The sequence below is a fragment of the Balaenoptera ricei genome, chromosome 7, assembly GCF_028023285.1.
Source record: "Balaenoptera ricei isolate mBalRic1 chromosome 7, mBalRic1.hap2, whole genome shotgun sequence".
Taxonomy (NCBI): domain Eukaryota; kingdom Metazoa; phylum Chordata; class Mammalia; order Artiodactyla; family Balaenopteridae; genus Balaenoptera; species Balaenoptera ricei.
Window position 1 is genome coordinate 59,899,872 of NC_082645.1, and position 23,893 is coordinate 59,923,764.

The 23,893-nt window shown below is 38.3% G+C and overlaps 1 protein-coding gene across 7 annotated transcripts in view; it reads right to left on the reverse strand.

The window, feature by feature from the left end:
- Nucleotides 1–228: 228 nt before the first annotated feature.
- METTL8 (methyltransferase 8, tRNA N3-cytidine) overlaps nucleotides 229–23,893 on the reverse strand; it is an 85,766-nt gene continuing 62,101 nt past the window's right edge. For 5 of the 7 annotated variants that reach the window (XM_059927246.1, XM_059927249.1, XM_059927250.1 and 2 more), the window contains 8 exons: nucleotides 23,062–23,432; nucleotides 21,631–21,680; nucleotides 16,648–16,711; nucleotides 15,298–15,437; nucleotides 10,718–10,824; nucleotides 10,507–10,572; nucleotides 9,604–9,767; nucleotides 229–244 (listed from right to left, as the gene is read on the reverse strand). In XM_059927246.1, the coding sequence (XP_059783229.1) occupies nucleotides 9,619–9,767; nucleotides 10,507–10,572; nucleotides 10,718–10,824; nucleotides 15,298–15,437; nucleotides 16,648–16,711; nucleotides 21,631–21,680; nucleotides 23,062–23,432 (947 nt within the window). In that variant the 3' untranslated portion in view covers nucleotides 229–244; nucleotides 9,604–9,618. Of the gene's footprint in view, nucleotides 245–9,603; nucleotides 9,768–10,506; nucleotides 10,573–10,717; nucleotides 10,825–15,297; nucleotides 15,438–16,647; nucleotides 16,712–21,630; nucleotides 21,681–23,061; nucleotides 23,433–23,893 lie in introns of those variants that run through there. The other 2 variants (XM_059927252.1, XR_009504118.1) reach the window with 2 other exon arrangements.

Below are 23,893 nucleotides of genomic sequence, written 5' to 3' on the forward strand. Positions count from 1 at the left end.
TTACAGGTAAGCTGCCACAGGCTTACAGGTAAATGCTGAGCAGATGACTCAGCAAGTGACAAAAGGACAAAATCGAGTCCACTCCACATTGCTCTAGTCTCGGTAGATGTGGGGTATGCTTTACCCAGCACTTACAGAACGTTCAGGTAATTCCCACTCCTGTTGTTTCTCGCCATGTGGAGGGACAGCAACTGGTCTCTTCAGTCCTGTCTTCCTCATTCCTGGGAGAGGTGAAGTGACTTAGCTAAAAAGTGAATTTGGGAAATGAATTAGGCATGTTTAACCTAGTCCTTTTTCACTCTCTCTTGGAAGCCAGCTACTCTGTAAAAGGCTCTACAGGGGCAGACCCCCCCATGGATAGAGTCTCGTGGCTGTCCAGCTGTGGGTCTTGATTCTGGGGTTCAGTACTGGGGGGCAACTGTTTCCATGCAGCCTGAGCCATTCTCTCCTGTACCAGCTTCATCAGTAATTAAGCTCATGTTTTAATCTTCATCTGTTGGCAACTCAGTCTCTCAGTTGGTTTAAAATGTGGGCAGGGAACACAGGAATAATACTTTGGGGGGCTTCTCAAACCTCACCAGATGGTGGTGACTGCATATCATGGTATTGTCTCATAGGCTATTCTGGCCTGTATTCTTTACTTGCCCTCCATTTATTTCCTTGCAGAGGGTCAGCAGATCTTAATCACTTGGTAACTCTATTATATTGATACCTAATCTGTTCTCTTGTGCAAAGTAGGAGCTAAACCTTCCTCTGTCACACTGGGGAATGAGGACGATCTTCTGGCTTGGCCAGTATCCCCTTCTGCCTGCACCTCTGTGGGCGTGTTTATCCTAAAGCTGCACCCCATCTTTCCAGGTTTATGAACATCAATAAACTCATACTTTGTGACATGTCATGATGGAAAACAAACACAAGGGCTCTGGAATCAAAAGTAAGAATCAGATAAAGGCAAGTCTTTGCTCTTCTAAAAAGTATCAAAGGGGCTTCCCTGGTGGCGCAGTGGTTAAGAATCCGCCTGCCAATGGGGGACACGGGTTCGAGCCCTGGTCTGGGAAGATCCCACATGCCGCAGAGCAACTAAGCCCGTATGCCATAACTACTGAGCCTGTGCTCTAGAGCCCGCGAGCCACAGCTACTGAGCTTGCGTGCCACAACTACTGAAGCCCGCATGCCTAGAGCCCGTGCTCCACAACAAGAGAAGCCACCGCAATGAGAAGCCCGTGTCCGCAACGAAGAGTAGCTCCCGCTCTCCGCAACCAGAGAAAGCCCACGCGCAGCAATGAAGACCCAACACAGCCAAAGATAAAAAAATAAAATAAAATAAAAATAAAAAGTACCAAAAAAAAAGTATCAAGAACAAAATGTCTTAATGGCTATTTCTGTGATATAATTCAGGTAAACAGAAAAAGAGCTCATGGCCTCTGCAGCCTTCCTATTCCCAAGGCTCAGTGAAGTCTCTTTCTTTGGTTCTCCCTGAGACAGGCTAGGAGGCATTTAAGCTTACAGTCTAGTTCTCTGAGGTTCCGTTTCAAGTCACTCTTGCTACAAACTTCTCTGACCTCGCATTTTTCTTTGGGTCACTGGAACAGTGTTTGGCTATTCTGCCTGTGAACACTGCCTACTTTCTCTAGGCCAGTGTGCCAGACGCTTCTGCTGGTAGCCTTTCCTAATGGTGACTGTTTGTATGTGTCTGGCTGAGCTTTAGAGGAATGACTGACCCTAGATTCCACTGTCATCATATTGACATGGTACGCTTCCTCAAATGGACCTTGTCTATGCCAATAACTTTGTCTGTAACTCCCCCCCATACGGTATTTTATTTGCCATATTATTTTATATTATAGATTAAGTCTTTAAAGATAATGCCCACCCCGATGTAGTTAAGACCTTTGTCAGTCAAGGTTTTCTATTTTTATCATTCAACTATCCTTTTACATTAAACATCTTTTAATGTAAAGAATGCATTAATATATAAAAATATAGGCTCCAGGTTTAGAAAGCCACTCTCTTTGGAAAGTTACTGACACTTCATAACAAACTATTAATAAATACCCCAAGGCAGGATGAATCAAGAGTAACTTACATTCATATATAAACATAACTATAGTATAGATAAAGTTGCATAACGAGAATAAAATTTAATGTAAACGTGCCAAAGAGAAGAAAGCACGAGATTTATAAAGCTTACATGAAGTCAGAAAATGTTCAACTGAGTAATAAGCAAAGCTTCATTAACTTGGCAGTCTTGGGGACTTAGAAAGTGAGGTGGCTCAAGCCAAATTCCTTGGGTGTTACAGTTCCTGCTGTCCCAGGCCAGGCAACTGGCAATGGAACTGCAGTAGGGGTAAGCACTGCATGTGTTGTACATCGTTTTCATTGTAGGTCAAACCCAGCAAACAGGGAATTCTTTATTCTTGAGAGTTTCCCTGTGCCCATGATCAGCTTCTGCATGCACTTGGAGGAGAGACAACCCTATTAAAATGTCTTTTAAAAAGCTAAAGCTAAATGACTAAACATTAAAGCTTTGAGGAATGGGGGGAAGAAACCTACAAGGAAAGCGTCAGCTTGCTTATCCAGGGAAGGAGCAGAATTTAATTCTCATTCCAGCATGGGGCTGCTAGGCACCCAGCTCCTTTCACTCTGGGTAGAAAACAAATCCCCAAGTTGCTACCGGGCCAAATTTTAAAGGCCAGTCAGGAAATGAGCAGCACTCCCGAATGGGAAAGGCTGGATCCGTGTTTTTTCTAAAGTAAACAAAAGATCTGCAAAAGTATTTCCTTGCACTATTTGGCAAGAGAAAGAAGCACCTGGAGAGTAAGTTAGGAAGAGAAAGCCTATAAGACAAGGGAGTAAAACAAGGATGGTTATAATGAAGCTTTGTCTTTGTCTCACTAATCTCCAGAGCCCAAGTATTCTATTACGAAACAAAGCAGCAAATGAAGAAATGCTCAGAAAGACTGGTTGATTAAGAATACATTCATGGAGGGGATAAACAGAGTAAATGCTTTTCTGGATCCTGAATTGCATCTTTCATTTGGATTTTTAAAAAAAACCTTGAAAAATATCTTCCAGAGAGTCAAAGTGGAATATATACATTAAAATAAATGAGGGCTGTGAAGGAAGACGTATGAGCAAGGAGAAAAGCTATTATCTTTAGAGGCAGAAATTTCCTTGCTTCAATGCGTCATGTGACACTGGCAATTTCAGCCATTCTCTTTCAGTGCAAGTTCCCAATGCTGCTTAAGGGGACGCCATTCCAGCTCACCTGAGGGAGTGCGGCGTAACTAAAAATGTATGGAGAGCTATCACGTCTGTTCAGCAGGACAGCCTCAGGAGAAAGACGTTACTCTCAAAAGGCAGGACGTGAGAGAAATGAGGCAGCAACTGCATAGTGTTCCTTGTGTTAAGTACACAGCATTTAAAAAAAAAACCAAAACCAACAACAAACTAATGCAAGAGACTCAACAGCATCTCATCATTAACTTTAGGAAGTTACACAGTTTTAGAGCTTTTTCTCAATGAGAAAGGCTTAAAGACTTGAAGGGTGAGTGCCCTTCCCGGAAGTTTTCTGAAACAACCAACAATTGATATATAAAGATTAAGTAAGAAAAAAACGAATTTCTTTTTCTGCAATGAACTAGGAAGTGTCACATAAAGGAGCAATGGGTTGAAAACACTGCCAAAGAATTTGTGTAAGGATAACAAAACTCATAGTTTTCCTGGACTAAACCCCACCAGCCCAAGTAGGAGAGATGTTTGGGGCTTTTTAGGAGGCAATGAACAGCTCACCTAATTTAGTAGTTAACACCTGATAGAAAAGCATATATTTTCTGGAGTCCAGGCTCTACTTAGTGCCTACCTGCTGGAGAAAATCAAAGATAAAGACATAAATCACTCGGATGCCAAGGACACAGCTAACTAAACACCATTTGTGACTACTTGAAAGTCCATGTGCTCCTAAATATTATTTTTTTCTCCTTATGTAATGTTAACATGTATTTATCCATTCACCTGCCTCTAGCTGTTCCTGACTAAAGGTTAAGTGGCTGTGAAACCACATGCACCGTAGAATCCAAAGCAGCTGTTTTAAACTCTTGGACAGTGGTGGTGCCTTGTAGCTTGCTTTTGATGAGCTCCGGGAGCAGCTGGGCGTGAGCTGTCTTTGACCATCTGGAGGTTTTAATGTGCTCCATGCAGATCATGCCAACCTGGCTTGCCAGAGCTGGGGTCATTGTGCCCTGAGACACTTCAGGATGGTGCTCAAGGGAGCTGTGCTCTACCGCCACCTGGGCCCCTCCGGCAGGTGAACTCGCATTTTCAATTTAATGCTGTTTTTCTTACCCTCTGTAGGGACTCACACGCAGAACTATTATTACTTGCTTGTTACTGCATGTTGCTGACTCATACGCAGAGGAAAAAGTAATTTTGTCTTAACACCTCTTCCCTGTCATTTAAGGCATATGTTAATGAAAGACAGATTTTGGCATCCACTCTCCTCTGCAGCTTTGAGGCCACAGTATATATTCATTATAAATGAAGATGCAACTGTTATTTTACTTCTATTTATATTTATAACTACACCAAAGCCAACCTGCAGGTAACTTTGTGCCTCTCAAATCCCAAGCCATATTCCAAGAAATGCTCAACATGTCATGCTTGAATTGGCATTACTGTACATACAGTGTTTTAAACAAAGATGTTTTCACTCATTTTATTATTGACACTCCCTGATCACATATTCTAGATTATGCTGGAGCTGATCCCTTTGAGGGTTCCCCCTACCCCCCTGAAGTACAGACTGATTTATTTTCTTTAAGTGAGGAGTGTGCAAGTGATGGGTGCTCTGTGTGCTCGCAGGGGAGCCAAGTGGAAGGCTGAAGCCCGAGGGGGGTGGGGCGAGAGCAGAAGTAAACATCTGCAGAATGCTGAAAAGAGCTGACTGCAAGCTTTTGCTTTGCCATTCCTCTCCGTTCCTTTCCTTCTCTTCCTTCCCAGTTTGTAAGTGTGGATAAGTATACCTACTTTTTTCATAGAATCACTGGATCTAGAATGAGCTGTCTCCTTGAAGATCGTCTGATCCAAACTCCCACCCATTGCTATAATTCTCTGCTTGATTCAGGAGCTCTTTTTCTTCTCCAGCAGCTTTCCCGAACAGCATTTGAGTCTGTCAATTAAAAGTGTACTGATGAGGGCTTCCCTGGTGGCGCAGTGGTTGAGAGTCTGCCTGCTAATGCAGGGGACACGGGTTCGAGCCCTGGTCTGGGAAGATCCCACATGCCGCGGGGCAGCTGGGCCCGTGAGCCACAACTACTGAGCCTGCGCGTCTGGAGCCTGTGCCCCGCAACGGGAGGGGCCGCGATAGTGAAAGGCCCGCGCACCGCGATGAAGAGTGGCCCCCGCTTGCCGCAACTAGAGAAGGCCCTCGCACGAAACAAAGACCCAACACGGCCAAAAATAAACAAACAAACAAACAAATAAATAAATAAAAGTAGCTATTAATAAAAAAATTAAAAAAAAAAAAAGTGTACTGATGAGACTAGAGGTTTTGGAATCAGACAATTCTGGGCCCAAACTGTGTTTCTGCCACTGACTCGCGGTGATATCCTAGGCAAATTACCCAATACCTCAGAGCTCCAGTCTTATCTGTTAAATGGTTACAATAAAAACTAATTCATAGGAGTTTGAGGATTAAATGAAGGAAAAATGTGGTATATAAAAGTGTAGTATATAAAAGACTTAGCACTCAGAGGTAAATTAAGAGCAGCTAAGCAGTTCAACAGGAACTAGGACCCATGCTTCCTGTCTGACTTGCAGGCAATATTTTTCCATGCATTTTACTGTCTTTCTCACGAGGTCTCATAAAACCACTGAAAAAGTTTCTGTTGCTGGAGTACTCTATATGCTGCCTTGTAGACTGTAAATGCTGTTATTAATAACAATACCTCACATATATTCAGTGCTTTAGATTTTACAATGCACTTTTCACAAGGAGGGGAGGTGAATACCCACACCAACATGTCTACTGATGACTAACAGAGGCAGAAAGCAGAAGGAGCAGAGGCTCAAAAGAGGCCTATTAATGATGCAAATGTGAAGTTATCTGCACTTGTGAGGAGCATAACAAACATTAAAACCAATTAGAAGTAATAATGCGTGATATATTCTGGCTTCAGAAATTGGCTTTGATGAGTTGGAAAACCAGAGGAATACAGCATAGGAGTCTGGGGGCAAGAATTTAAGTTACCTGATGTTGAACGGTTTATATGGTCCTGATGCCCCGGAGGGCAGCTCTTCGCATATGGGTGAATAATTTTCACGTACAAATGAGTATAGCAACGATTTAGACTGCATGATGGTGGAAACCTCGATGTGTTCATAATTTAGAGACAACGCATATGGAACTGAGACGAGCAAAGCAAATAAGTTCTCAGAAGTCAACATTAACTGGGTGTTTCAATACGACAAATGTGTCATACCGAAATGCAAAACTTTTAATAATAGAAACCGTTACCTTGGCTTTCTCACAACCTTATGAAACAGTACTTCATGTGTGTGAGAATTTTTACATTTGGAAAATGTTCAAAAGTGAATTTTTATAAATGGAGGAAAACGGAGGGTGCATTTTTAATATAGCATATTTCATTGTTTCTGTATTATAAAATGAAGGAACACATCTTTTTCTGTTAGAAAGAAAATAGTCCTTTTGAAATTCAGCTCCCTCAGCAGATGAATTTTTAAATATCAAACTCTGCCTAACTAGTCCTAGTTCCATGGATGTGAGGGAAAAAATGAGAATTTCATGCAGTTATCAAATATTTTAAACTAATACCCAAGCAGATACATTTGCAACATTTCGTGATTTCTTAATATCTATAGGCAATATTCCAAATCAGGTCTTTCTTTTTTTTTTCCTCTGCCAAAAAAATCTACATTTTGTCTGGCAGCAGACTCTAAGTAGGGGGTTGATTCAGGTAGGCTAAGGGAGAGAAAGACTGACCAGACAAGCAGAAGACACTGATAGAAATGGCCCATTGAGCAGCCATGTGGAATAGGAGGTCTATGCTAGACAGAGCCCAAAAGAGCCCAGTTTGTGTCTCACAGTCCAAATTTGGTTGATGTATTTTTGAAGTTTCTAAAGGTTAACTACATGCTGTAATACATTATAGAAAGACACGGAGCAGAATTTTACTGTGCCAGTCAAGAAGCTGGCTTGAATCTGCTATTTAGGACAGAGAGAGACAGTACAATTTACATGTATGAGAATGTGGGAATAATTTTACCTTCTGTTGTTTTTAAAACCACCTTGGGCCATGATTTTTAAATTGAGACACAAGAAGATCTGCCGGGGTTCCCATAGCAACATTAACTTATCTAACTGCCCTTGCTGTACGTAATACTTTCGTTACTAGTTTGGCTTTTAAATATACACTTTAATTAGGAAAACAACTGAGTTAAGAGTCTCAGGCAAATTTTGACTTTTACATTTACTGCATGTTTAAACAGAAACCTTGATATTGTACTTCTGAGGACTTGTTATCAAGGCAAATGTATGCAAAAACCTTCCGTGGTTTTCCTTGCCCCGATCTCTGACCTCACTGCATTCCATTCTGTTGACGACTCCTCAAGCAATCTCTCTAAATATATTTATAAGACGCCATGGCTAGGATAAAACAGAAACAAACCAACCTCAGATGGCTCTAGTCCAGAGACTAGAACCCAATGCACCCTCTATTCAAGGCTGTCTATAAGCTGACGCCCTCCCCATCTTTTCTCCACTATTCTGAATCATGAATATCCCCACCAAACATACCTGTCTTCTCACCATCTTCTGAGAGCATATGTTCTAGGACTAGCCTGAGACCTACCTCCTCCCAGAACCCTGATTCTTTCCCTTCCATCCCATAGCTGATCTTTCTCTCTCTTCAGAACCATTATTACTACTGCTACCACCACACGATGTCTGTGACTGGGCAGCAACCCTCCCCTCTTTTCTGATAACAGTGTCTTGATTTTCCTTTGAGGAACTTGCCTCCATTCCATATAGTCTGGTGGTGCCAACAAATAACCTGTCCTGCCCCAGTCTGTCAAAAGATGAATCCATGATCCAAATCGGACCAATCATATTCTTCCAGGAAGCTGAATTTTAAGTGAGTTCAAAAAGGAAAAATAGTTGGAACTGGGGCTTCCCTGGTGGCGCAGTGGTTGAGAGTCTGCCTGCCAATGCAGGGGACACGGGTTCGAGCCCTGGTCTGGGAGGATCCCACATGCCGCGGAGCGACTAAGCCCGTGAGCCACAATTGCTGAGCCTGCGCGTCTGGAGCCTGTACTCCGCAGCGGGAGGGGCCGCGATGGTGAGAGGCCCGCGCACCGCGATGAAGAGTGGCCCCCACTTGCCGCAGCTAGAGAAAGCCCTTGCTAAGAAACGAAGACCCAGCACAGCAATCAATCAATCAATCAATCAATCAATAAATGGGGTGACTGTGTTCAGTCACATTTAAAAAAAAAAAAAAAAAATAGTTGGAACTGATCATTCTGATGGTGGTCCTTTCAAGAGATTGTCCATGTCTTCCAGATTTCTGTGGCTCATAATCAGTCAAGCATATCAGCTAGCTGATAAGCTCCCTATTTGAGTACTTGCTCACATATTATCTTAGATCATGATTTAGAGGCTTGGGATGCGCACAGTTTGCTTTGCCAGCTAGAGCCTATTTATGCTCTCAGACGACAAAGCTGGGTCTTTATTTATTGTATTATTCCATATAATTCAGCACAATGTAAGTACTCAGTATATGTTGTATAATGAATGACAGACCAGTTTTAGAAACTCCATTTTTACCAAGTGCAATTTGCAAGCCAATTTATGTCTTTTCTGAGGCAAGGTGGTAAATAAATTTTTAACTGCTACGATTTAAGAATTTTCTTGGGTATGACAGTTGTCTTAAAGAAGGCTTCCAACTTGTACACCTAAGAATAGCCTGAAAATAATATTAGCATTGGTCATACTTCCCCAATTTTAGGAAAGGAAAGAGAAACTAAAATTCTGTTTCAGACATTAGTCTGTGAATTAAAGAAAAAAAAAGTTTTGGGACGAACAACGACAAAACAAAAAAATATATACTTTTGTCTTGGTCTTGTGACTTTCCTTGGAAACAAGGTGAGCTGCCTCTCTGCTATCAGTTAACAATGGAGGAGAGTTCAACTGTGTTCAACTAATGTATAAATAAAGTAGATGGGTTTTTTTCACTTCTAAAAAATGGCAGGTTTCTGCTTCTCAGAATCATCTGACTTATATCGGTAATTTAACTGAATGCTTATAAAACTCAAAGAACAAACAAAATGGTTAAGATGTAATAAATCCAAACAAGCTTTAGCATATTAAGTTTTGAAAACACAGAATATTGTGCTCTCTTCCAAATCACTTACATGTGCTTAAAATGCACAAAAGAGCCCACCCACGGTAAACAGCAGGGTATACAAATTCTCTTCTTCTGACTGTCTTTTCAAAAATGAAAGATTTACAGAAGACTTTGAATAGTGTAATCCTCTGGTTTGTACCTTAACATGATACATAGTTCAGCCATGAGAAAAGAGTAAAAATACCAATTTGGAGCTTTTTTAAGTGAAGGGTAATGGTTTCTGGAATTTTCCTTGAACCCACACTCGGTGCATTTTCACTTTTTTTTTCCTATTAACTTGTAAGCGACGATCGACCAGATTTTGCTTCTCATTTAACCCAGCCTTGCAGAACATATCGTGGACTTCCCCTGTGAGACAAGAATGGCAGTCAAATGTATGATATGTGACTTGCGGGGAGGGGCAGTCAGGAACAATGGAACATTAATGGAATGAATGACAATATGAATTTTCATTTATACCAAGAAACATTCTCTAGTACAAATTGGTGAAGGAAACCCGTGACACCAAGTGGGTTTCTTCTATTTCACACAAACACACCAAGTATAAACAGTTGAACACAGCAGGTGTAACAGATTACAACACTATCGGTTGCCGCTTTCAATATTTTGAAAGGTGCCCAGATCTGAGTTTTTGTTGGTTTGCAGAGACCCCAAATGGCACATTGTAAAAGTACTCACATAAGTTTGGGGAAAGTCCTTCAATGCAGGATTCATTTTAAATGCTTTTTTAAAATGAGAAATTGACAAGAGATAAGTAATTTTCTACGGACTCTTAAAATCACATTCCCTCTTTTGGCTGTGGCATGTCATCAATTTTTTCATATCTGGGCTAACAGTACCTCCGAAATGGAAACTTCGTTAGGGTATGAGGATGAAACAAGTGATTCTTTAAATTGGAAAAAGATTAAAAGGCAAAAGGCCATTTTCAACCTTTTACATAGAACAGTTATAATCACTAAAGTGTAAAGACATCTAATGTTTATTCAATTCTTGAAGCCTCATTTTTAGAGCTTTTGAGTTTCTCCCTGCAAATAATACCCAAGGAAAGTTTTTACGGCTAATTATTTCCTCTTATAGATAAGCATACCTTTTGTAAAGAAATATGCTCTGGTACCATCTCCTCGAACATAAAAGTTTTCAGATAAACAATGCCCTAAAAAAAAAAAAAAGTGTGACAAGAGAAACTTAGTATTCCTTAAGAAAACCACCACCACCAACAACAACAAAACTGACATGAAATGTTAACACAGCATTCTTTGAAACACAAGAAAATAACTCCAAACTGAATATACCATTACCCCTTTTAAAACGAAGCTGAGTCTTATCATATCTTCCATAGTCCCGAAATAACAGCATCCCCCCAGGTTTCAGTAACTTGGACAGTCGGTTTACAACACCTTGCATCCTTTGAAAACAAAGCAAGAGACTCTGTGGAAGTCTTGTTTTATACGTCACATTTAACCTCCTTAATGATAAAATAAGCACAGCTCAATAAGGCCAAAGAAATGTAAGCCACAAATATAAGGGGAACAAAACCAAAAATATTTTGTATAGAAAGAAAAAAGGACACCAACTTGCTAAATAATCAGATTCAAAAAGCCTAGACTATCAAGAAATCACCCAAATGACCAGAGCGGTAACTTCACAGAGCTTGATGTGTGATGTCAAAGCTGAACTGCAAAACCACATAGACATTCCTGATATTTACAGCAAATTAAGGTAGTTCCAAGGCAGAAAAAAATGAAGTCGTTTCATTTTCCTTGCAAGATAAAAAATATGCCAGAACTGTCCCAATCAGACATACCTACTAAACGGGGATCACCTTTCCTCCAAAACTAGCTGCTTTTCCTCCTGACTTCTTTATTTAGTTCAAAGGTACTAAATTCACCAAAGTGTAACACCTCAGAGAAATCTTTGACTCCTTTTATCTTTCTCTTCTTCCACTATCCTCAGCACAACCATTTGGTCATCAAATTGTTATGTCTTTTTTTAAAAACTACATATTTGATAGTTCCTCTCTCTCGTTTCCCATTGGTACTCCCTTAGTATACAAACTCCAACATCCTCAGGCTGGAAACAGAATTGCTTCCTAACAGGTGTTATTATTCTCCCTGCCAATCCTTCCTGCATATTATTGATGAATTAGTATGCTTAAAATGATGGTTTTGTCAAATCATCCCTTTGCTCAAATTTTCATGATTTTAATCCATAGGATAAAATCTTAGTTTCTTATTTGAGCCCTTAAGATCACCTACAACTGACCTCAATCTTTCCAACACCTTTCCCACTACTCCCTAATCTGAAGCATCTTTAGCCAAACTGTTACATGCTTGGTTCTGAGCAGTCCATGCCTTTGCTCACGTGGTTTCCCCTCAAAGAATTCTCTCCTCCTTACTATTTGCCTGTTTAAATTCTATTCACACTCTAAGCCCCAGTTCAATACTGGGAAGCTTTTACTTTTTTACTTTCTTTCTTTTACTGCTTATTCTACCCACCTGGCTCCCAAACATGACCCCTCCTTGTGACTGTTTTTTTTTTTTTTTTTAATTTATTTTTGCCTGTGTTGGGTCTTCACTGCTGCGTGCGGGCTTTCTCTAGTTGCGGCGAGCGGGGGCCATTTTTTGTTGCAGTGCGCGGGCTTCTCACTGCGGTGGCTTCTCATTGCGGAGCACAGGCTCTAGGCGCACGGGCTTCAGTAGTTGTGGCATGCAGGCTCAGTAGTTGTGGCTCACAGGCTTAGCTGCTGCGAGGCATGTGGGAGCTTCCTAAACCAGGGATCGAACCCGTGTCCCCAGCATTGGCAGGCGGATTCTCAACCACTGTGCCACCAGGGAAGCCTGTGACTGCTTTTGATTTAATGTTTTTGGTTAAGTGTTCAAGGCCTTATATGTGATTATGGTACAGAGATGACAAAGATTTCAGATCTCATATCAACCAAGTGACTGACATTGGCTGCCAACGAAGCTCTACTGAAAAGGACTCTTAAGACTCACAGGGAATGACAATCTACAAAATCAATTATCAATGTCTGCCCTGGGCAGCGAATGGTAAATGGCAGCCTGTGTACTAAGTCCTTGCTGTCTCTGCTTTATCGAAGCTTCTTAAAGCTTCTGAGCATTCCTTATTTTAAAAATGAGGAGTTTTGATCAGATAATCTGTAAATTCCTTCCAATTAAAACACTGTTCAGGGACTTCACTGGTGGCGCAGTGGTTAAGAATCTGCCTGCCAATGCAGGGGACACAGGTTAGCGCCCTGGTCCGGGAAGATCCCACAAGCCGTGGAGTAACTAAGCCCATGCGCCACAACTACTGAGCCCATGTGCCACAACTACTGAAGCCCACGTGCCTAGAGCCTGTGCTCCGAAACAAGAGAAGCCACCGCAATGAGAAGTCCACGCACCGCAACGAAGAGTAGCCCCCGCTCTCCGCAACTAGAGAAAGCTGGCACGCAGCAACAAAGACCCAATACCGCCAAAATTTTTAAAAATTAAAAAAAAATAAAAATTTAAAACACTGTTAAGTGGAATAACACGGTGAAACAGTATGTCAGGTTATGAAAGAAGTAGGTAGTGAGAAAATGAAAGTAACCATGAAAACAAGAGAGAAATGACAGAAAAAGGTGCCATGATTAGAAAAAAAGCTCTTTAAAAAAACTGGAACATAAGTACATGAAAGAGAAAAAGAAAAGTATTTTTCCTTGTTTATTTTATTACAGGTTATTTTCACACTGCACTTATATCCTTAGAATCTGGCAATTAAAGAAAACCATATCTAAACCTTAAAATATTCACTTTCCGGATAAATGTTTTACGTACAGAGAAAAAAAATCTCTTTCTGCAATTATTAGCAAAACAAGCATGAAACGAAAACACAAAAAAACAAACAGCCAAACACTTCAAAATGTAGCCTCCTTCTGCAAATCCTCTCCTCCCAACTATCCTTTAAAGTCTGCGTTGCAGGTGAAGGCAAGAGGTGGGGAGCTGCTTCTCTTATCAGCCCATCTTGGCTCATAATGCAATTCCAGAGCCAGTTCCTGAGAAATGCAGGTGGGAGTGGCCTGCAGGTGACATGGACAAGAATGGGGGAAAGCTCCTTTTCTTTTTTTATCTGACTTGGGCCAACTCTGCTATCCTCACCTATTGCTGGATGGAGGGAGAGGAGAAGGAAAAGAAGAGATTAAAAAAAAAATGAGTGTTTATTGACTATTCTATACTTAGATCTTTAGAAAACATATTATACTTTTATTTCAATAACAAGAAGGACAGCTACCTCTTTTTTTGTAGCCTTCTATGGTTTATTCCCATTTGAGCTGGGACCCCAAGACTCAAGGTCTAGCTGAATTGCTTTTCCAAGCTGGCAATAAGCCATTTTTCTAGAATTTTCCTGGGGCTGAATCTACTACCACAGTGCTAGATGACCCTAAAGATACTGCCTTACTTTTCACTTACTATTACCCAACTTCTACTCATTCACCTCACTTTTAGATCATTTCCACGTAGGTAAGAAAGTAGCTACTGACATGATACATCTGAACTTATTTTATAATAAATAAATAGAATGAATATATGTACTATAAAAACAATCTTTCCAAGATATCTGCTTCCCCTTCTCTTTAACATTCAATTCAAATCATGACAAAAATACATTATCTAAACTAATTCAAATAGTCTTTTTGAGGTCTTATTTTGAATTTAAACATTTCCTGTTATAGATGTCAGATAGAAAATCTTGTTCACTATCCACCTACTCTATCCTTTTTACTATTCATCCTTTTAACTGTGAAACAAAATACATAGATGACATCCTTCTACCAGTACCTGAATAATGCCAACAGTATAAACAGATTAGCAGAAAGAAATAGGTTATAGAAACTGGGAGGAAGTAACTTCATGAAACTTGATATATCTCACCAGGTGCAATTATATATTTCATTCGTTATTTGGAAATCTAACTTGCTTTTCCATAAGTAATCAAAGTGCACATCTCTGAATGAGAAGTGAAAGGACTGTAAAGGGTTCTAGTGACCTTATAACAGCAAAGAAAGGACACAATACTCGATTTCTTTGGGAAAGAGTCACACTCACCAAACAAAAAGTGGTTGATGCCAAGTCTGTATCTATTACCAGAAGATCACGAAAACCCAATTTTAAGAAACGTTATGAAGGCACAACCCCTGACACTTACCACACATGTATCTTAATACATACAAGGTGGCAAAATTTTAAGGAAAGTGATCATTTTAATTGCTGGTAATATCTCTTTGTGCTTCCTCTTTGGAGAAAAGCTGTATTTATTTTTTCAAAACCTTATGTGAACAAAAATATTTAAGTCATGAATATTTAAATGAGGGCACTAGGGCAATCTTAGATTATAAAGGTCCGAGGTTAATCTGGCAAATCTTGATAACCCCTAATTCCCTAGTGGGCTTCTTTAAAACAAATATTTTAAAGCCCATCGACAGACCAGTGTGAAGCCAAACAGATTTACAGCCCACCTCTTCATGAACATTCAGCAAGATGCTAAATCAAAGATGTTTGTTTCTGATCACCATGTACAATTTCCCTCTTGGGAGTCTATTAGGCTGTTCTGAATTTGTAATTTCCTTGAAGCTCTGTCACTTTTAATAGGTATGTGTCTTGCCAGGAGATGCTTACTTCATTCTGACAGTGACAGAAAGCTCACTAAAGAAGTAGTGTCACCAGTTTCTTTCTGAAAGTCTGAAGAAAGGAAAAACTGCATTTAAAAGGCTGCATATTATACATAATGTAGTTCATTAAATAATAAACTCAAGAATTGTCATTTTTGCTTTGATAGTTCTGAAAGCCACTCCTGATAAAGGGGCTGTACACATTTGCTCTGCCCTTTCGTCTTCATTTACCTGTCAGGATGAATGGAAGAGAGCACAAAGACGAGGAGAATGACATCCAGGATCCCATCTGGAAAAGGGTAGGGTAGGCCATCGTCACAAACGTCATGAACAAAGGCACAGCACTGGGCTGCTCTGTATGACGCGTGCGACTGTCATGATAAAGGAATGAAAAGACAAAAAAAGTTGTTAGCAGACTTCTTGTATTTTTCTCAAATTAAAAAGGTCCATTTAACTTCTCTCCAGTGCCTTTCTTCTATAAATTTGATTTTTGGATTAGGTATTCTGTTAGGTTATTTCAAGCTGTCATAAAAACTTAAGTCTAGCGCTTGGACTTGATAACAAACATTCTTTTGCAATCCCTCTTTAGCTTGGAAAGTGGAGTAGGGCCGTCTTTCTGAGTCAGTAGGCAGCGCTGTTGGAAGCCCGCCCTGTGTTACTTCAGAGGCAATGAGATGGTCCTCGGCTCTCTCACTGCTTATTCCATGCCTCCTTTGGCATTAATATATAAATATCCTATAGTGCATAATCAACATTAGGTAATGGTGATGGCTGTACAACTCTAAGTATACTAAAAATCACAGGATTGTATACTTTAAAATGGTGAAATTTATGGTATGTGAACTATCCCTCAATAAAGATGCTATTTTAAAAAACCACATTAGAGTACACACACACACAATTTGCCTATAAAAACAACACTAGAAGGATATATACCAAAATACTAACAGTGATTCACTCTAGGACTCTAAAAAAGCATATTATAAGGTAAATTTTATCTTCCCCTTTAGGCTTTTCAGTATTTTAGAAAATGTCTACAACGAAAAACTATTAACTCTTATTATCAGAAATTATGTTCCATGTGTTTACTATACATTTTTGTTAGAATTTCCATTCCTTTTCCATTTCCTAAAATTACCTCTTTTTGCTATGATAATGCTTACTAGCATTTGGGAATTGGTCAAATAAGGCCCGGTTCCCACCACTGTTTTCCTTACAGTTGAGGACATTTTAGATTTGTAATATATGCCTTTTCAGACCTTTTTTATTTTTTTTCAAAAGTTTTAATTTAATGAGTGCCTACTATGTGCCAAACTGTGTGTAAAGCTCTAGGGACATAAATATAAATACCACCTTGTAGGAACCACTCCCTTGAACTCTATATTAAATCCCAAACAACTTCTATCGTTTTAGGGTAACATCTTAGGCATCAGTTGATGATATGATTCGCAAAATTGTAAAAGCTCAGTTAAAAATGGTCACAGATTACATTTGATGCAGTTACATTAAAAAATAATCACTTCAACAGCAAAAAATTAGATTTTTTAATATAGCTCTCTTTAAAGAAAATATAAGGCATACCTTTACCAGCTCCACAGCTCCAGAAGCAAAATCACAACAATAAAGAAAGAACTCTGGAGCATTCCTATGAAAATGAAAGAAATATTTAAATCTAGAGTCCAGATATGCTGAAGCTACAGAAGAAAGGAAAGTGTAGGTTTGAACTTATATTTCTTTAACAGAATTTTGGATGACACTTGGCTTGTTGTTTCTTCTTTTTAGACACTGTTCTCTGCAGTGGTGTGTGGATGCCTTCATGTTGTTTCTGAACCAACATTATCTCAAACACTTATCAATTACAGGGTGACTTTCAAATTCCTGCCCTGATTTTAAGGCCCTCCATTATGTGGGCCTACTTGCTCTATATCCCATCATACTCTCCCATGGGAAACCTCCAAAGCCATCCATCAGCATTGCTCAATCTTCCTCCTACCCCTCACAGGCACTCTTTCTTGTCTGCCTCCAGCCAGCATGGCCTGTAACTCCTCTTAGCTTAGCCAAGGTCTATCCTCTCCAAGGACCCTCAACCCCCTGTGTCCTTTGGTGCTTCGTTTCTCTTCCCGTGTGTACGTTTCTCATTTGCTCCTGGACCTCTCACAGAGGCTCTGATGCACGGATGATGATGTATATATATATATATTTTAGAAGTTGCATTTATGTGCTGTTAAATATAATATTAATATGTTTATATTAACAGCATGTAAATACAACTTCTAAAAAATAATAAAACACTAATATAGTCTTATCTTTTCAAGTGATTTTCAAACTTTTATTGAGCCTTATATATGGACCAAGCATTAGAATACAAAGTAGTAAATGAAACTGTCTAATAAAAACTGTCTAGTAAGAGTATGGGATTTGCGAGCCAATTACACCTGTGTTTAAATCCTGGATTTGCCACTTATTAACACTGAATTTGACTTAACTTCTCCGAGACTCAGTTGCTTTACCTACAATATGTAAATAAAGTAAGCAAATTCAGGGGTTTTTTTTGGGGAGGGGATGTTTACCCATATGAAAATCCTGACTAATTTTAATTGGCCTCCACTGAACTTAGACAAGTTCTATTTGGTCTTTACCTGAAATTCAGTAACGATGGCTGAGCCATGGTTACTAATGGGCAGGCACATACAGCTGTCCCTTGAACAATACAGGTTTGAACTTCGCAGGTCCACTTACACATGGATATTTTTCAATAGTAAATACTAAGTACTATATGGTCCGTGGTTGATGGAATCTGCAGATACAGAAGGAACCACAAATACGAAGGGTCGACTATAAATTATTCGTGGACTAACCCCCCACATTGTTCAAGGGTCAACTGTACTTTGAATTTTGTGGGTCAGTACCCTTCCTAATCATACCTTGTATGCTATTAGCAAAAGATCCTTGCATCATCTTGCTTAGTAGTGTGTCTGAATCACAGAAAGAGATCAGTATGTCCTAAACAGTAATTAAAGGTATGGTCCTGGCTCTTGTGGATTTTATAGCCTAGTTGGGGACATATACAATTTCTATAGAAGTGTGCATAAGGCAGGCACCCTCAGGTGAAAGTCTTAAGAATTTTGAAGGAGGGGGATGGCATTGCTAAGTGGGGAGAAGGGGAAAGGGTTTAGAAGTGGGAGTCACATGCTAGGGATGAGAAGCAGAGTTGATCCTGAGAGCCCAGTGTGTGACAGGCTATATGGGCTTTGAAGCACATAATTAGAACTTCTAATCTGATTCAGGGAGGCATTTCAAGCAAGGAGGACTTCTAAATAAATACGGAATATAAGCACAAATATGCATTTAGCAAAATCTCACCCAGGCTCACATTACTCTCTTAAATGCTACTCATTGATGAATACTACATTCATGTATAATATTCATATATAGTATAGTATTCAAATATAGTGCCATTCTGTGGCACTAGGGGTTTGCATTCAAATTAAGATCTGTCCAAATAAATTAATGTATCATGAATAGGATTTGGTTATGAAAAGTTAACCAGTACTGAATCAAAGTTAAAACTTGTGCTGCTTGTCTTTTCTCATCCATCCCATATAAAAATTGTGCTTTATTGCAGCATATATACCCTTATTGTTTCCTATGAAATCCATATATTTGTGACTTGTAATTGTTGGTTGGTCACACATGTTTGAAGTGTCTCAAAAAACACTCAGATACATATAGTACTATGTGGTATGATGGCTAAGGGCAAGGGCTCTGAAACCAGACTGCCCAGGGTTGAATCCTGGCTCTACCACTTAGCTGGGTGACCATGGAAGAGTCATCTAATCTCTCTGTAATTGGTTTCCTCATCTTTATTTTTTTTAATTAATTCTTTTATACTGTAGTATAGTTGATTAACAATGTTGTGTTAGTTTCAGGTGTACAACAAGGTGATTCAGTTACACATATACATGCATCTATTCTTTTTCAAATTCTTTTCCCATTTAGGTTGTTACAGAATATTGAGCAGAGTTCCTTGTGCTATACAGTAGGTCCTTGTTAGTCATCTATTTTAAATATAGTAGTAGTGCGTATATGTCAATCCCAAACTCCTAATAGAGATAAATATGGCATCTAAGTTGGTTGTAAGGATTGAATGGACTCATATATGTAAAGTTTCTAGAAAGGCGCCTGACTCAGAGTAAGCACCTAATAAATGTTAGTCATTCTTATTATTGTTGCTATCATCATCACCATCATCATTATCATCATTGTTATCATCATTAAAGGAAGATCTGCCTCTGCCTTCCAGGAACTTAAAAACTTAAGAAATTAACATGGTTCTATAAATACTTCCATATAGCTCAAAATGCTTCTCTGGACACTGGCACATCTAGCTATTATGAAAGGTATGCAGTCTATCTTTGGGCAGTAGTTACTAAACACTCACAAGATACAGAACAGTCTAGTAAGCTAAAGGAAGGCATGTGCCATTTGCCATGTGTCCTACCAGACGGCAGCTTGACCTCTGAAACTGAATTCCCACTGCATCAGCAACCCAAGTTGGTCTTGTGATCACCCAATGACTTTCCAGAGCTTTTCAGTAAAAACGGCTGACTGCCTTGGCCCTTCTCCCAGCAAACAGGTGTAAATATCACCACTACCACCACACCACCAAGCACTCTCTTGGCAAGGGGTTTAAGAATTAAATGATCCTTGGAGAATGATATGACCTCTCAATTCCAGAGGTCTAATTATGGTAAAATATTCTAAAAATGTAAAACATTAATCCTATCCTCTCCAAAAGTAATAAAACACAATTTCTGTGGTAGGAAAAAAAAGTCTAATCCTCCCTTTGGAAGGCTAATCACTGGTTGCCTTTTAAAGATGAATTAATTATCTCAGGTTATTGAGCTACAGTGATTTCTAAAATATGAATATGAGGCAAAAAAAAAAAAGACACATCCACAAAGAAAGAGTCAGGGGGTGAGGAGGCAAGGGCTTGCAATTATTAGTTGGAGGGAGAAGTAGAAGAGGGAAAAATACAACTAACAAGTGGGGAACCAGAGATATTAATCAGTCAGTATGTACCAAGCTCTATCTATATTGTATTGTTAGGCTACCTGAAAAATCAGATTAGAGTAAAATATGCTCTTTACCTCAAGGAATATATGAATAGTAGTTGAAGAAATAAGACATAAAGAAATGATATGCAAAATAATAACTTGAGATGAGTCATAAAGTAACACATAATCAACCGCCAGTGTAGTAGATTTATGTGTATTACAAGTTCAGAGATCACTGGGGTGAAGGAATCTGGCTATGTGGTATAAAAGAACAGGAAATTTTGGCCCAGAAATTGGAAAAGGGAAAACAAAGAAAATAAGTCCCGAAAGAGAAACACCATTCAGAACCGCAAACTGGCCAGCATCACTTCTGGCTGGACACTTTAACTGGTAATTTGATGATATTAGGGAATTACTTAATTTTTATTATGTTAGGTTTATAATAGTAATGAAGTATGTCCTGCTTTTTGGAGATCCATCATAAGTACTTAAAGTGTCATGATGTTGGCCTTATGTTAGTAACTGTTGAAACAAGGTGGTGGGTGTATGAGAATTCACTGTATTACTCAGTTTTTCTGAATGCTTTTACATTTTCACAATGGAAAGTTAAAAAAAAAAACTTTCTTAAATTTAAAAATAGGCATAGTGAAAAGACTGAAAGGAATTATAACAAAAATTCTGTCAGCAGCTATGCTATGGTGGTGGGAATAATGGGTGATTCCCCCCAACCCATTTTCCTCTAATGGGAACGTTCTACAACGTGCTTATGTTGATTTTATAATGGAAAAATAGCGGGAAAGCTATCATGTAAACTTAAAAAAAAATAGGGACTTGACAGACCAGCCATAGGTAAAAGGTGTTAAAGTTTTGTAAGGTGTATCTTCTTCCTCACCTACTAAAACGCATAGGTGAGGTGGTGAACGGGAAGGGCAGGTCAGGAGAACATCTTTGTTCCTATCACCTACTTCTGCCTTTTTGAATCTTAGGGTTAGGTGCTATAACTCCAAACAATTTCAAGTCTAGATACAGTCATTTGACATAGGAAGGTTTTATGCTGGGTGTGGCTCCAGAAGTGATGACAAAATAAAATGAGTTTAAAGCTTACACTTTATTTTGTGTAAGCTTTAAACTCAATTCTCTATGTGTAAAATGACACCTAAGTAACCTGGAGGGGTAAATAAATCTCTAAAGTTCAGCAATTCCCAGCTTAGCGGAAGGATCAAACCTCTTACTCTCTTCTTATTCCCTCATCCACATAAACACAAGCTTAAAAAATTACTTCAACTCATGGTGGACAACCCATGCCTGTGAAACATTATTTTCAGAGTAATTCTCAGTTCACATGAAATTAGACGCTCAGACCAAGACACTTCTTTTGAAATTTCATTTAGTCATTGTTTATATGGGAACAAGAACACTACTGGCATATACATGACAACTTTTTCCCAGAATTTCTCAACCTCCCATACGTATGTAGAATTTTGTAGGAGAAAACTCTAAAACTCACTGCAAAGTGTTCAGAATTGGAAAAACACTATTCCCAGCACCACAGCCAACCTAAAATCAAAGAGTAAACAAATATCATGAAAATAAAGTTAAATTTTCCTCACCAATGTCATATTTTTTTTATTAAAAAAAAAAACTAAAAGAAATTTACTGGATCTCTGGGTATAGGAGAGTTTTCTAAACTCAAAAGCAATGAAATAAATCACAAGAATAATATGCACTGAGAAATTTGACTATGGAAACATTTAAAATTTTTACATACCAAACCTCAAAATAAACCAAATTAAAAGGTGACAAACACACTGTGAAAAAAACATTTGCATTAAATATGATAAAGGGCAGAGCTCATTTTTTAAAAAGCATCTGATAAATAAAGGAAATAAACAGAACACAAAAGAAGTACAAATGACTTCTAAACGTTTGAAGGACTATATGACCTATTTAACAATCAAAGGAATGCAAATTAAAATAAGGTATAATTTTTGTCTAACAAAGCAGAAAGCACTAAAATAAGAATATTCCAATCAGTAAGGGTGTGATGAAACAGACCTACACTGCTGTGAATTGGTATTAGTACAACTTCTTAGAAAGCAATTTGGCAATATATTTTAACAGTATTAAAATTTTTTTATAAATTATGAACTAGTAAATTGAACCCAAGTAATAAAAGAAAATGCAGAAAAGTCTATACCCAAAGATGTTTGCTGTTGAAAACCTGAAAACAATTTAAATGCCCAGTCAAGTGAAAACAGGTAAGTAGAATCATAGTATTCCACATAGTAAAGTATTTTGCAGCCATGAAAATGTTTATAGAGAATTTTTAAAGATAGGGAAAACCGTTTATGTTATAATGTTCAATACAAACAAAGCAAAACCCCAAAATGCAGGTAGAGTATAGCTCAACTATACAAAACAGTATAAACAAAAGGAGAAAAAAGTCAGTTAAATGTTAACAGTGGTTAAATTAAATCCCTTGTTTATGGGACTGTAGATTATTTTATTCTTTCTCTTCAGCAAATTCTCTGTAATCAGTATATATTATCTTTACAATCAGAAGGAAAAGGTTTATTTTTTAAAATAGAAAATCAAGGTCTACACCAGATTATAGCAAATTACATACTTCACTTATTTCTATTTCACCTAAAAGTGGGTAATAACAGAAAGAGATAGAAATTAAGGCCAAAACTTTATTGGTATTTAAAACATCCTTCAAGTTAGAAATTAAAGTAGACAAATTAAAAAAAATTTAAATCACAAACTTAAAACCTGACTAATTAAAGATATGAGTCCCTTAAATAATTTTTATGCACAAAAGTATATGAACACTTAATTAATAGTTAGATTTGATCATTTTCCCCCCTAAAAAATCTGGATCATTATTAAAGTAGTATGGAATGTACATTAAAAAATTTTTGCCCCTGCAGTACCATACCTCTAGGATTCTGAAAGTGGCGTTGCTACCAGGAAACAATTCAGTCTTCAGAGGTCCTTTTCTGTGTTCTTTGGAGTCTAGGTTGGAAAAATCAGATCCTGCTTTGTTTTGACCATCTGATGAGCCAGAACTTTCTCTATAATGATCTTTTTCTTCAGGCATAGTAGGGCAGTGCATTCTTGAGAAACAATTTGCAGCATGAACTTTTACATGATTCCACGATAATTCTTTTACCTTCTCTTCAGTTTTTTGACCAACTGGAAGAATTTCAGGAAATTCCCTCAACAGCCAATTACGATCTTTGAAAAACTTATTCTTATGAATCTTATAAAATGTGTCCCAATATTTACTAGCTTCACTCTCATACTTCACTAAAATAAAGAGAAGAAAAAAGATTTATTTTACTATGAATTATATTTATCATTAGTTACTATTTTAATAATGAAATATATTTAATAATTAAATACTGTTAAATATATTACATATACTATTCATTTATAACAATTATATTTACTATCGAATAACTTTAATATTATAATAATTTTTATTTATCTGACTTTTTTTTACCTTTTAAAGGTTAAAACTACAGAGTATTAATCCTCACAAAATGTGTCAATGTGTGGGGTATTTGGGCTTACCCTGGTAAGTCTGCTTCTGTCTCAATAGTTTAGCCAATAAATTTTTGTGAGGAATATAATCATTGCACACTGCTTTCTACAGTCTAATCTTGAAATCTTAATGATCACATTTTTACCAATAACCTGTAAGGCTCTTTATTATCTTAGAGAAATGATACCTCATTTTTTATGTCTCTGTAAATGCAGTTTCAACA